Genomic DNA, 12,922 nt, shown 5'->3' on the forward strand with positions numbered 1-12,922 from the left:
AAAGAGACACACACACAAAGAGCTTCAAACAGACATGATTTTACAGCCCAGTGCCTCTATTTAAATTGTGTGTCTCACGGGGAGACCCACACTGCCTCTCAATCTAGCACTGCTAGGTGGCTGATTTCTTACAGGCATCATGGCAGAGGTGTGTGATGATGGGAGACTGGAAACAGTACAGGGCAGGGTCCTTATGGATCCATTCAGGGGGGATGTTCCACGCACAAGGGCTCTTGGATAGACTTCCACTGTGGTTTAGCACGGGGCTTGCATTGCCTCTACTTAAGAAGTACGGTGCACATATGCATAGAAAAACCCATTGCCCCCAGCTGCCCTTTCCATGGCACATGGTCTTTTGGTTGGGAGCTGGAGTCCTTGCTCTGGGCTAGGAGGGAAATATAAGCCCTTGTGCAGCATACATTAAAGTCTTTGCTGCTTAGACTCACTCCACGGGCAGAATGTGGGCCCCACCATAAGCACAGAGTCCTATTCGCCACCCCCCATGGGCTTATTAGTTAACTAGCAGAGGTGCGGGTGCGTGGCGGAAGCTGCTGGCGCCTGGAGATTCAGGAGACCGCTCACCTGGCACCTTTCAGAGACAGTTAGGGGAAGGGACGGAGTGAATGAAGGGCTGAAATCGCTGGAGAGATTCTGTTGGGCACAGCATGGGCATTGGAGCAGAGCAAAGTCCCCCCCACACACCACTTCTCCCACACTCTAAAGAGACCCCCTCAAGGGGAAGACTGAGGTGGCACGATTGGCTGGGGATTAAAACTACAGCTAAAGACCAGGAGTGGGTAGTCAGGCAACTGAGCCAGAACCCCTCCTCCTCTGCAAAGGGTTCAGGTGGAGAGCCCTGTAAGGCGATGCGGAGGGGAGAGAGGGATTCGGCAAAGCTTGGAATGGCAAACACCCTGCAGACTGTCTAGCCCCAGGCTGCCCTTGGGGCAAACAGCTACCCCAGCAAATCAAGGGCTGATGTCAAAAACAGCCACCCTGGATTCGATTCCAAGTAACAATTCAGCCCAGATGTTGGATCATATTAAAGAAGTTCAGTATTAAAATCACAAATGAGTTTGATTCGCCCTAGTTTAAATTCCAGGGTATTACTAATGAAGAGGTCTCTTGGTTTTTGGTACTGTTTCTCTCCCTCTATGTGTGAAACTTGCAAGCTGCTAATTGCATTAGTACATTCTAAGACAGAGTCTATTCTCAAAGCAATTCACACAGAGAGAGACTCAAAGCAATACTCTGTAACAACAGAAACAGCACCCAGAGACTCCCCACCCTTTTGTTGTATTAACAATTGTGATTAAAATAGAGATAGAGGATGTATGTGGATGGATGCTTGGTGTGGATAATATCTGAATGATCAGGGAGGTGCCAGCCTAAGAATCCAGTGTCCATCGGCTGAAGAAGGCGTCAAGTGGAAATAACCAGAGGACCCCCCCCCCCCCCCGGAGGGCAGACTGGAATCCACCCAACAACCTCAAGAATGGGAGAACCAAAGAACAAGATAACATCTAGCAGCACGGAGCCATCAGGAATGTGCCATCCGCTCATTGATTCAGCAACAGCATGATGAAGCAATTCCCATAGACTGGCATAGGAAGAAATTCTTATAAAAATGGACTCTAGAAAGTGAGAACTTTGGAGTCTGATTCTGCAAACCAACTCCCAGGAGCGTCAGATGAGCATCTGACAAGGCCCTGCTCCCTCCTCATGTCCAGGCCACCTGGCCAGTGGCTTGGCATGAGCAACTCTAAGGCTGGTAACTATGATAACAACCTTGCAGAACCTGTGTGTGTGTGTTTGTAAGAATGAATGTGTGAATAAATATGAGATTGAATGGAATGTTATAGCTATAACTAACTGCTTACTATGATTCTTTCTGTATTCACAATAAATGTGGTATTTTGCCTTTTCCTCTTTAATAAGATCCTGCTGGTTTTTATTTTATTGGTATAACATTTTGGTGGAGAATTGCGAAAGGGGGAATATTGGTAAAAATCCTCAGTTATTGTAAATATTGGTGTGCACACCGCCAGCTCTATAGAGCTAGGCATTTCTATTAGGTTAATCAGACCTGCTGGCCTCCAAGAAGGTAGCAGGGGAAACAGATTAAACCAGACCTGCTGGCCTCCGGGAAGGTAGCAGGGGAAACAGATTAAACCAGACCTGCTGGCCTCCAGGAAGGTAGCAGGGGACCTGCTGGCCTCCGAGAAGGTAGCAGGGAAGAACAGGTTAACCGGACCTGCTGGCCTCCGGGAAGGTAGCAGGGGACCTGCTGGCCTCCGGGAAGGTAGCAGGGGAAAAACACATAGAGTAAGCTATGATTTCAGAATCTAGGCTGTGTCACTTGCTAAGTAATACCAGGAGTGACAAAGAGATTGAAATATCCATGTTAAGATGTTTAAAAGAAAACAGGGTAAGCCAGTACCAGAGGGAGGAATGGAGTCAGAAGGAACTCCAACCTCACTTTTTGTTAAAGAAACTACACCTTTTAAACAAATCCTTCAAAAATTTGGGCACAGTCCTTGGACTAAACAAGCCCTAGCTGATGTCTGCACTATTTCGGACCTGGAGGATAGATTGGCTCAGTATATCTTCATATACAAACCTTCTCGTGCTGCCAAAAGAGATGCAGCAGCAATTTGGTTGTTGTGGGAGGCCTGTAAGGATTCTTCCCTCCGCTTGTCTTCAAGTAAAGAGGAAAAGGCACAAACGGAAAAGGGAGCAGACAATTGAAAGGTGCTGGCTACAAATACCAAAGCCAGCTGAAAATAGTGAAAGAGGTACTCCAGGAATACAAAAAGAGTAAAAAAGTTAACTCTGCAGAGGCTGGAGGGATGCAGGTAAAGGGGGAGAAGGTCCTATGTACGGCACCCCCAGGCATAATGACAAAGAGAAAAGAGAGTAAAAAAGTTAACTCTGCAGAGGCTGGAGGGAATTAAGCAGCTAAACTTTGTGAAAATGTTAAAAAGGAAAAAGTATTCTTGGTTTCTTTGCAGCCATTCTGAAGGAAAAATGGGCCCTTTTCCAAAGGAATGTATTAGCCAGGCAAAAATAAACTATCTGATTAAAATCATTTGACTGGACAATTTAGTCAAATTTGCTAAAAGAACAGAAGTGAGTTCTATTGGAACTTAACTGCCTCAAATGTATAAAGGGAATGTAAGATGTAAAAAAAAAAACAAAAAACAGAGCAGTGTGGAAGGGATGTTAAGGAAAAGAAAATGTGTATGTATCTATCTGTGTGTGTGTAAATATGTAAAGTTCTAAGGACTAATTGGTTTTGTTTTTGTTTTAAATAATGCCACTAAAAATCCATTTGAGTCTTTAATTCAAAGTTGCAAAACTGACAGACCTTTTTGCTAGACACAGGTAATTAGTGTTGTTTGGCTTTGGGATTTGGTATTTAACCCTTAAAAGGTAACTCAATGCTTTACAAAATTTAAAATGTTTTTAAGTTGTGGCTGCAGCAGGGCAATCAAAATCAAGAGAATAGAAAAAAAAATTCTGGATTCTTTTTGTTTGTTTGGTTTTTGTTTGTTTGTTTTTGTAAAAAAATAGCAGATGAGAGCTGTAGTAAATAAATAAATAATAAGAAATTAAAAAAAAGACAGTGCCCCTCTGAAGCAACAGCAGGGGTGAGGTGCACAAAACAAAAAGAAGCAGTGTTACAAACACTGAGCCTTAAAATGGCTCTGAGTAATCAGACTGTCACTTTGATAAACGTACATGAAAACTCTGTAAGCAAAAAAAGAGAAATAGTTACACCTTATGTAAAAATGGATCTGGATCATGTTATAGAAGTTAAACTATGGAAGGAATGTGCATTTGCCCCAGAACATGCGCAGGGTAAAAGAAATGCAAACATACCATGCTACTTAAATTAAAATGCTCTTAGGGCTCCAAAGGGAGCCACAATAGGTTGGGTTTTCTTTTTCAGATTGCTGTGTGTTTTGGAAGCAGAAGTTAAAAGTAATCAAAACTCGGGTGAAAGTTGATTGTGTCCCTTTTAAGATAGAGTTTCTGAGCTGCTGATGGCTTTAAATCCAAAAGCAGGAAGCGTCTGTGAAAATGCAAATGACCTAAATGATAAAGGAAGGAAAGAAATAGCAGCACAAAGGAGCTGCAGATAAAGGACACACCTGGTCAGCAAACAAATTGTCTAAATAAAAGGCATGGGATAACAAGGTAATTTTAAAAAAAGAAAAGAAGTACTTGTGGCACCTTAGAGACTAACCAATTTATTTGAGCACAAGCTTTCGTGAGCTTGTGCTCAAATAAATTGGTTAGTCTCTAAGGTGCCACAAGTACTCCTTTTCTTTTTGCGAATACAGACTAATGCAGCTGTTACTCTGAAAGGTAATTTTAAGAAATTTAATGATAATAAGTACCCCTGTAACAATGCATAGTGTGTATGACTTTTGGAAAAATCCTTTAAGGTCATATGGTAATGATGCTTCTCAGTTATTACCTGTAAATAAACTTAAAGCTTAACACAGCAGGAAAAACATTATAAACTTGGTCTGCTGTATAAGAAGGGAAGCTGAGGTACCCCACCTCACGGATTTAATGACTAAACAGTGGGATAATTTCCCCATAACCCTTAAAAGATAGAAACCATTGAAACCTGGCGTGCCTATAGAACAAAAACAGGAAAATGTGGGGGTAATTCTTCTGTTTTGCCTGCAATCAGCAAGGGTATTTGTAAAAGAAATATTTTAAGCAATAATCTGCCGCCCCAAAAGGGGTAGAAACATGTTCTTTTTGTCTTTCAGAAAATCAGGAAAAGCTGAAGCCAGCTGAAGAGCATCCCAATACCATGAATCTACTGTCACAATAGAAATTGTGTTTTGTGTTCTATGTTTTGTCTTGTTGCTAGCACTGTTGTGTATTTAAAAAAAAAAATACTAAAGACCAGCAGATAATTAAAAATAAATTAAGCTCTCTGTCCCAGCTACAGGACAGCCTGATACAAAAACAAGTACATGCCAATGTAGACTTGGTCCAAATTGGTCTTGGGTAACCTAAAAGGCCGATGGAATCTTTGGTAATGGCTTAATACTACCACATGGCTTATGCATAAGAAAAAAAAAATTAGAAATAGGAAACTACACAGCCATAGCTATGGGATGCACTGAAATGCAGATACTTGCCCTAGCTACTTTGGAACACAAAATGTTCTGGGTCATATTGGGAAACATTAAGGGTTTGATGCATTTGTTAAAACAAAGAAAGATCATTGTTTGACACTTATCAATATGAATGAATGCAATATGTTTCCAGTATTGTAAAACCAGACTTGTTAATGGGAGAAATTGTCGTCAAAATTGCACACCAACAGTCCCTGGAAGCAAAGGTATTGAAGGTTAACCCACTCCCCATATTACACCTGGGATCCTTCTGGCTACCCTGGACCTCAAGCCAGAGGGCTGGGGAGGGAGGGAAGCTATTGGACACTAGAGGTTGTACCGAATGGACTCCTCAAAAGTGGGTGTGCCTCACCTTGCCGATTGCCCCAGAACCTTGTAGTAAAGATACATCACTAGGATCATGTATGTGGGATGAATTGGAATCACAAACTCAAATTGCCTCATAGTACCTTCTCTGGAATAGGCTACACAGAAAGTGACACTGACGATTATAAATCTTAGTGTCAAAAGGGGGATTATGTTGGATCATATTAAAGAAGTTCTGTAATAAAAATCACAAATGAGTTTGATTCCCCATAGTTTAAATGCCAGGGTATTACTAATGAAGAGGTCTCTTGGTTTTTGGTACTGTTTCTCTCCCTCTATGTGTGAAACTTGCAAGCTGCTAATTGCGTTAGTACATTCTAAGACAGAGTCTGTTCTCAAAGCAATTCACACAGAGAGAGAGACTCAAAGCAATACTCTGTAACAACAGAAACAGCACCCAGAGACTCCCCACCCTTTTGTTGTATTAACAATTGTGATTAAAATAGAGATAGAGGATGTATGTGGATGGATGCTTGGTGTGGATAATAACTGAATGATCAGGGAGGTGCCAGCCTAAGAATCCAGTGTCCATCGGCTGAAGAAGGCGTCAAGTGGAAATAACCAGAGGACCCCCCCCGGAGGGCAGACTGGAATCCACCCAACAACCTCAAGAATGGGAGAACCAAAGAACAAGATAAAATCTAGCAGCACGAAGCCATCAGGAATGTGCCATCTGCTCATTGATTCAGCAACAGCATGATGAAGCAATTCCCATAGACTGGCATAGGAAGAAATTCCTATAAAAGTGGACTCTAGAAAGTGAGAACTTTGGGGTCTGATTCCGTAAACCAACTTCCAGGAGCATCAGATGAGCATCTGACAAGGCCCTGCTCCCTCCTCATGTCCAGGCCACCTGGCCAGTGGCTTGGCATGAGCAACTCTAAGGCTGGTAACTATGATAACAACCTTGCAGAACCTGTGTGTGTGTGTTTGTAAGAATGAATGTGTGAATAAATATGAGATTGAATGGAATGTTATAGCTATAACTAACTGCTTACTATGATTCTTTCTGTATTCACAATAAATGTGGTATTTTGCCTTTTCCTCTTTAATAAGATCCTGCTGGTTTTTATTTTATTGGTATAACACAGACACGGAAGCAGCTTAATATCTCCGAAAATATCTCCCCTTCCTCACCCGAGACTCTTCGCACGCATTATAAACAGCAGCTAAAGCTCACAACACCCCAGGAGGGAAAGAAGTGTTATCACCACCATTACCAAAAGGGGGAGATTGAGGCAGAGAGATCCCATTACTTGACTAAGGTCCCCTTGGGAGCCAGAGGCAGCTGGCCGGAGAGCCCAGTCCTACAGAATCCCCCGTGCCTTATCCGAATGACACCTGACTCTTCCTTAAATGCGACAGTAACATCGCCAGAATCACTTGCTAATGTATTCTAGTGGTAAACGTGAAAGGACATTCAAAATCCAACAGTGTCTTGTCCTTCCATTTACAGAGTCCAGTTACAAGACACGGGTCTGAAATACAAAATTGCCCTGGCACCCTACACACCTCTCCCACCCGGGCTGCAGTCTTTGCTCAAAAAAGGAGGCTGGATCTTTTCGAAAAAAAAGTGTCTGAAGAATTTTTTCTCCTCCCGCACACTTGACTACCCCTCTCCGGCTCCCTTCCTGGCACCATTCTTCAATGAAATCCCAGGACTCCGGAAGTAGGAGCTGGAAGCACTGTTATCACACTGACAGGAGTGTTAAACGGTTCTGGGTCTGCAAGGAATGGGACAGATTCTCAGCTGGTGCAGGAATTAATGGAGCTCAGTCAAGCTATATAGATCTGGCCCCAAAGATTTACACCAGCTGAGGATCTGGCCCCACGTGTCTAGGTCATTGGCTTTAATGGTAGCTCTGCAGCCAATTCTCCTCCATCCTTTCTCAGTGCCTCCCTCATATATCGGGACACCACCACGATGCCCATGCGAGGCTTGCTGGCCAGTTGTCCAACACTTGCCTCACTGTTTCCATCGTTAAGGAACAAGAATCCAGAGGCACTGCTGAGAGATAAAGGGGGATGTTTTTCGGTGCTTCTCTCACACCTTTGAAGTGTGAAACCTCTTGAGACAAATCAACAGGAATGCGGCCCTTGCAGCCACAGTCCTCGTGCTGTCATTCCCGCTGGAGCTGATGAGCCTTCGCCACCCCAGAGATGGCCAGGAAGGGGATAGATAACTTTAAAAGGGAATCTTCTGCCAGCTCCAGTCTCAGATCCTTTATCACGGGCAAGTGACAGAATGCGGCGGGCTTCATTCCTTGGGCGTTACTCCTTCTGACTCTGCGCGTATAAAAAGGGAGGGGTCAAGATCACAGCCCATAAGTGAGAGGGGGCAAACCCTCTGAAGGCAAGAGAAGAACTTGGACTACAACATGGGCTCGTTGACTGCTGCTGCCCTCCGGTTCCTGCTGCTGCTGCTCACCATGAAGCCCCAAGGAAGAGCCAAAGCTCATCCCATGTACGGCTCGGCCTCCGCTGCTGAACTGGCTGACTTCAAGGTAAGGCAGCAGACATCACTGGCAGAACACAATGCAACCAAGGGCTGGGGGAGCAGGGAAGGTGTGCACTGCTTTGCCATTCACTCCATCCCCTAGGGTGATTCTAGGGTAATGCTATCTCCCCCGCTGCCTCTCTCTGCATTTCAGACCCTGCTGGACCGCCTGGAGGACAAGCTCCCATCACAAGAAGCAGAGGCAGGTCTGTCCCAAGAAATGAATGAGCAGAATGAGGAAGCCCCAGGAGATGCCTCACGTCCCCTCGCTCCCTGGAACAGCAAATACATTAGACCCCAAAGAGAAGGCCTTGCCTATGGGCGCAACAGCTGGGAGTGGCCCAAGAAACCTCCATCCGCCCAGAGGAGCAAACTACGAGCACTGATGAACTCGCCACGCAGCATGAGAAGGTTCTCGGATTGCTTTGGCCAACGGATAGATAGAATAGGAGCCCAGAGCGGACTTGGATGCAACAACTACAGGGTAAGAGGGAGAGGGAATGGCTGACCTACTCAAGCACAGCTGGGGCACTGGATACAAACTAGAGTAAGGACGAAGCAATCTATGCTCTGGGCAGAGTTCCTGGGAAGTCACAGGTGGACTGACTGGTCTAGGTTAAAAGCTGGACGATGGATTTTGAGGGGTCTCCTACCCCAACTCTCTTGTTCTTGTGCTGCAGTGTCCAGGTGGATAATTTAGAAAAAACAGTGGGACTTAAAATGGGTTGGGAGCTCCAGCTCCAGTGCATTGGGTGACACTCTCTCTTAACATGTCTTTTCTGAACTTTTAGGAAATTTTCATTTTTAGAAACAATAATGAAGACTGCGTCCTTTTCTGGCTGAGTCCTGAAAAGTCAGTTCCCTAATTTAACATAAAGGGCTGCAGTGAGAACACATAACCCTGGTGGAATGGTGCACTCAGACACCAGCCATAAGACCCACCCTAGATAGAATCCTTTCAAGAGCGATGCATTTGATTCCAGAGCAATGGAATTTTCCACAGTGAAGACCATAAAAATCAGAGCCCATCTCTTGGGGGTCAGTGCAGCATTGTTCCCCTTCAACATCTAGCATTCTGCTCAGTCTAGTTTTTACAATCCAACTTGAGGGGGTTTCTACCTCTTCTTCCCACAGGAGATTGGTCTGCTATTTAAAAGGTATCATTGCCAGTCAGTTTCCCCCACTATTCAGACTCAAATGCGGCCTTTTCTTAATTTCAGAACATTGTTCACAGGGCATGTCCTCAATGCAAAATTTTACTGGGTTAGAAAGTAAAGGATCGAAGGATCAACCAGCATGAGGCTGACAACTTTGCAGTCAGCATAGACCAGGGCAAGTCCTGTACAGCATCATGTTCCTTAGTCCTGGTTACATCCCAGTCCCAGTGGGGAGTAACCTTAAATAGCCAGCATGGCACCAAATTCAACTATCCTCATCTAAACTGACTGCACAGTCATCACGGTAGCTAATTCGCCTCTTCAGGGTCCTGGTCTCACCTGATAACACTTTGTAATGATGAAAAAGCCCGTGGTTAGCCCCCTGTGAAACACACTGAACAATTCCAGTGCCTCATTGCTCTTTATGACAGGTTTCAGAGTAACAGCCGTGTTAGTCTGTATTCGCAAAAAGAAAAGGAGTACTTGTGGCACCTTAGAGACTAACCAATTTATTAGAGCATAAGCTTTCGTGAGCTACAGCTCACTTCATCAGATGCATATCGTGGAAACTGCAGCAGACTTTATATATACACAGAGAATATGAAACAATACCTCCTCCCACCCCACTGTCCTGCTGGTAATAGCTTATCTAAAGTGATCATCAGGTGGGCCATTTCCAGCACAAATCCAGGTTTTCTCACCCTCTACCCCCCCCACACAAATTCACTCTCCTGCTGGTGATAGCCCATCCAAAGTGACAACTCTTTACACAATGTGCATGACAATCAAGTTGGGCTATTTCCTGCACAAATCCAGGTTTTCTCACATCCCCCCCACCCCCATACACACACAAACTCACTCTCCTGCTGGTAATAGCTCATCCAAACTGACCACTCTTCAAGTTTAAATCCAAGTTAAACCAGAACATCTGGGGGGGGGGGGGGTAGGAAAAAACAAGAGGAAACAGGCTACCTTGCATAATGATGTAGCCACTCCCAGTCTCTATTTAAGCCTAAAGTAATAGTATCCAATTTGCAAATGAATTCCAGTTCAGCAGTTTCTCGCTGGAGTCTGGATTTGAAGTTTTTTTGTTTTAAGATAGCGACCTTCATGTCTGTGATTGCGTGACCAGAGAGATTGAAGTGTTCTCCGACTGGTTTATGAATGTTATAATTCTTGACATCTGATTTGTGTCCATTTATTCTTTTACGTAGAGACTGTCCAGTTTGACCAATGTACATGGCAGAGGGGCATTGCTGGCACATGATGGCATATATCACATTGGTGGATGTGCAGGTGAACGAGCCTCTGATAGTGTGGCTGATGTTATCAGGCCCTGTGATGGTGTCCCCTGAATAGATATGTGGGCACAATTGGCAACACTATCAGAGGCTCGTTCACCTGCACATCCACCAATGTGATATATGCCATCATGTGCCAGCAATGTCCCTCTGCCATGTACACTGGTCAAACTGGACAGTCTCTACGTAAAAGAATAAATGGACACAAATCAGATGTCAAGAATTATAACATTCATAAACCAGTCGGAGAACACTTCAATCTCTCTGGTCACGCAATCACAGACATGAAGGTCGCTATCTTAAAACAAAAAAACTTCAAATCCAGACTCCAGCGAGAAACTGCTGAACTGGAATTCATTTGCAAATTGGATACTATTACTTTAGGCTTAAATAGAGACTGGGAGTGGCTACATCATTATGCAAGGTAGCCTGTTTCCTCTTGTTTTTTCCTACCCCCCCCCAGATGTTCTGGTTTAACTTGGATTTAAACTTGAAGAGTGGTCAGTTTGGATGAGCTATTACCAGCAGGAGAGTGAGTTTGTGTGTGTATGGGGGTGGGGGGGATGTGAGAAAACCTGGATTTGTGCAGGAAATAGCCCAACTTGATTGTCATGCACATTGTGTAAAGAGTTGTCACTTTGGATGGGCTATCACCAGCAGGAGAGTGAATTTGTGGGGGGGGGTGGAGGGTGAGAAAACCTGGATTTGTGCTGGAAATGGCCCACCTGATGATCACTTTAGATAAGCTATTACCAGCAGGACAGTGGGGTGGGAGGAGGTATTGTTTCATATTCTCTGTGTATATATAAAGTCTGCTGCAGTTTCCACGATATGCATCTGATGAAGTGAGCTGTAGCTCACGAAAGCTTATGCTCTAATAAATTGGTTAGTCTCTAAGGTGCCACAAGTACTCCTTTTCTTATTGCTCTTTATGTGATGCAAGGATTTAAACATTTATGGCTTAACCGCCACATCTTACTCCTGTCTTAGCCAAGCTCCATCTGTTCAGCTCATGTAGCCATGCTCTGGCATTGTTCAGGATCACGTGCAGCAGACAGTCTGATGTGTTACCTTCCCACCACTTTAAGATCCCAGCTAGTCACAAACCATGGGAAGGCTCCTCTCAAAGCTTAAAAGGAAACAGCATCCATCCTCTCTTGTGATGAGTTCAGGACAGAGGGGCCCAAATATTTAACACTGCAGAAGCCCAGCTGGAGGATAGAGGAAAAGGGATCTGGAGGGGAAAAAAAATAAGAAAAAAGGGATGCTGGTGGACTTCTCAAGGGGAAGGGGCTGCTGATGCACCAGTAGCTGGTTAAGTTGCTCCTGTCCTTATCCCACCCTTTAAAACCATGCCTCGCATTTGTTCTGATTCACCTGATTTTAAGAACAAGGATTGTTGAGTGGTGGGACTCAGGAGATCGAGGATCAAATCCTGGCTCTGCCACAGATTTCCTGTGTGACCTTGGGCAAGTTTCTTCATCTCTTTGTAACCCAACTCCCCTTCTGTTAAAAGGGGATAATAATTCTCCCACTCTCCAGCTGCCTTGTCTGTCATCTCTTGTGTTCATGTATAGTACCTAGCGCACCAAGATCCCGCTCTCCATACCTTTAGGAGCTATTGTGATGGCCGCTGTTTTAAGCAACACACCGGTGACTGAACCAGGGACTCTTAGAGCTAAAAGCATAAGCTCTGTACCTGTAACAAGCTCACCAGCAGGTTATGCTCTGATAGTACAAACAACCCTCCTCCAAAGAATAAAGAAATTTACCACCCCTACATTTACTTGTCCTTTTCTCCTTCAGTTTTGAAGCTCTACCTGGAGATGGGGGCAATCCTGATCTTCTTCCTCAGAGTCCTGGACATCAAAGCTCTTCCAAAGTCAACTGCATCTTCTCAGCTCCTCGCTGGTAACTTATGTTGCAGCAGGGACAGTAGGCAAAACTCAGCTGCCATCTGTCTTCACCCGTTTGCAAACAATTTGCCCCCCACCCTCCCAGCACCATGAGTCAAACAATGTACAGGCTTTCTCCCCGAAGTGTAAGGGAGAAGGGATAATTTTAGTCCATTGTCACTGAAAAGAATTCCAGCCTAGATTTCAGCACCTTGGACAGAAAGTGCAGGTCTGTTTCTTTCATCAAATAAATGAGTGCAATAAAAGGCTATGGTTAATTTTTCCATACCCTGCATGACCTGTCTGTGTGTGTAAAAATGTAGCTCATATGTAGTTAAGAGGACCACAGCAAAACCTCACTGGCCTGCACTAATGCACCTGGTAAATATAAGCAATTTAAGGGTATTGGGGGTCTCCTAACAAGTGCTCTGATTTAATGGGCCTATAAACCCCATTTAAGTCTGAGTACAGGCACTGGGCTGCTTTAAGTGTAACCGTATTAAGCTGCTGTATTAACTCAACTGTGCTTAGTATAAAACCAAAG

The 12,922-nt window shown here is 44.4% G+C and overlaps 1 protein-coding gene across 1 annotated transcript; it reads left to right on the forward strand.

The window, feature by feature from the left end:
• The first annotated feature begins 7,905 nt into the window (after positions 1–7,905).
• On the forward strand, positions 7,906–12,568 carry LOC311532990 (natriuretic peptides A-like). The gene is made up of 3 exons (XM_084652010.1): positions 7,906–8,032; positions 8,180–8,509; positions 12,290–12,568. Exons 1-3 carry the CDS (start codon positions 7,907–7,909, stop codon positions 12,293–12,295), a joined length of 462 nt encoding a protein of 153 aa, XP_084508136.1. The 5' UTR covers position 7,906; the 3' UTR covers positions 12,296–12,568.
• Positions 12,569–12,922: the final 354 nt, after the last annotated feature.

This window comes from Lepidochelys olivacea (assembly GCF_965140295.1).
Source record: "Lepidochelys olivacea isolate rLepOli2 genome assembly, chromosome: 18".
Classification (NCBI taxonomy): Eukaryota; Metazoa; Chordata; order Testudines; family Cheloniidae; genus Lepidochelys; species Lepidochelys olivacea.

Excerpts from the sequence above, each read along its gene's own strand:
- LOC311532990 (XM_084652010.1), top strand. The coding sequence starts at position 7,907 with ATGGGCTCGTTGACTGCTGCTGCCCTCCGGTTCCTGCTGCTGCTGCTC. Across the intron at positions 8,033-8,179 it reads CTGAACTGGCTGACTTCAAG|ACCCTGCTGGACCGCCTGGA; the intron begins GTAAGGCAGCAG and ends TCTGCATTTCAG.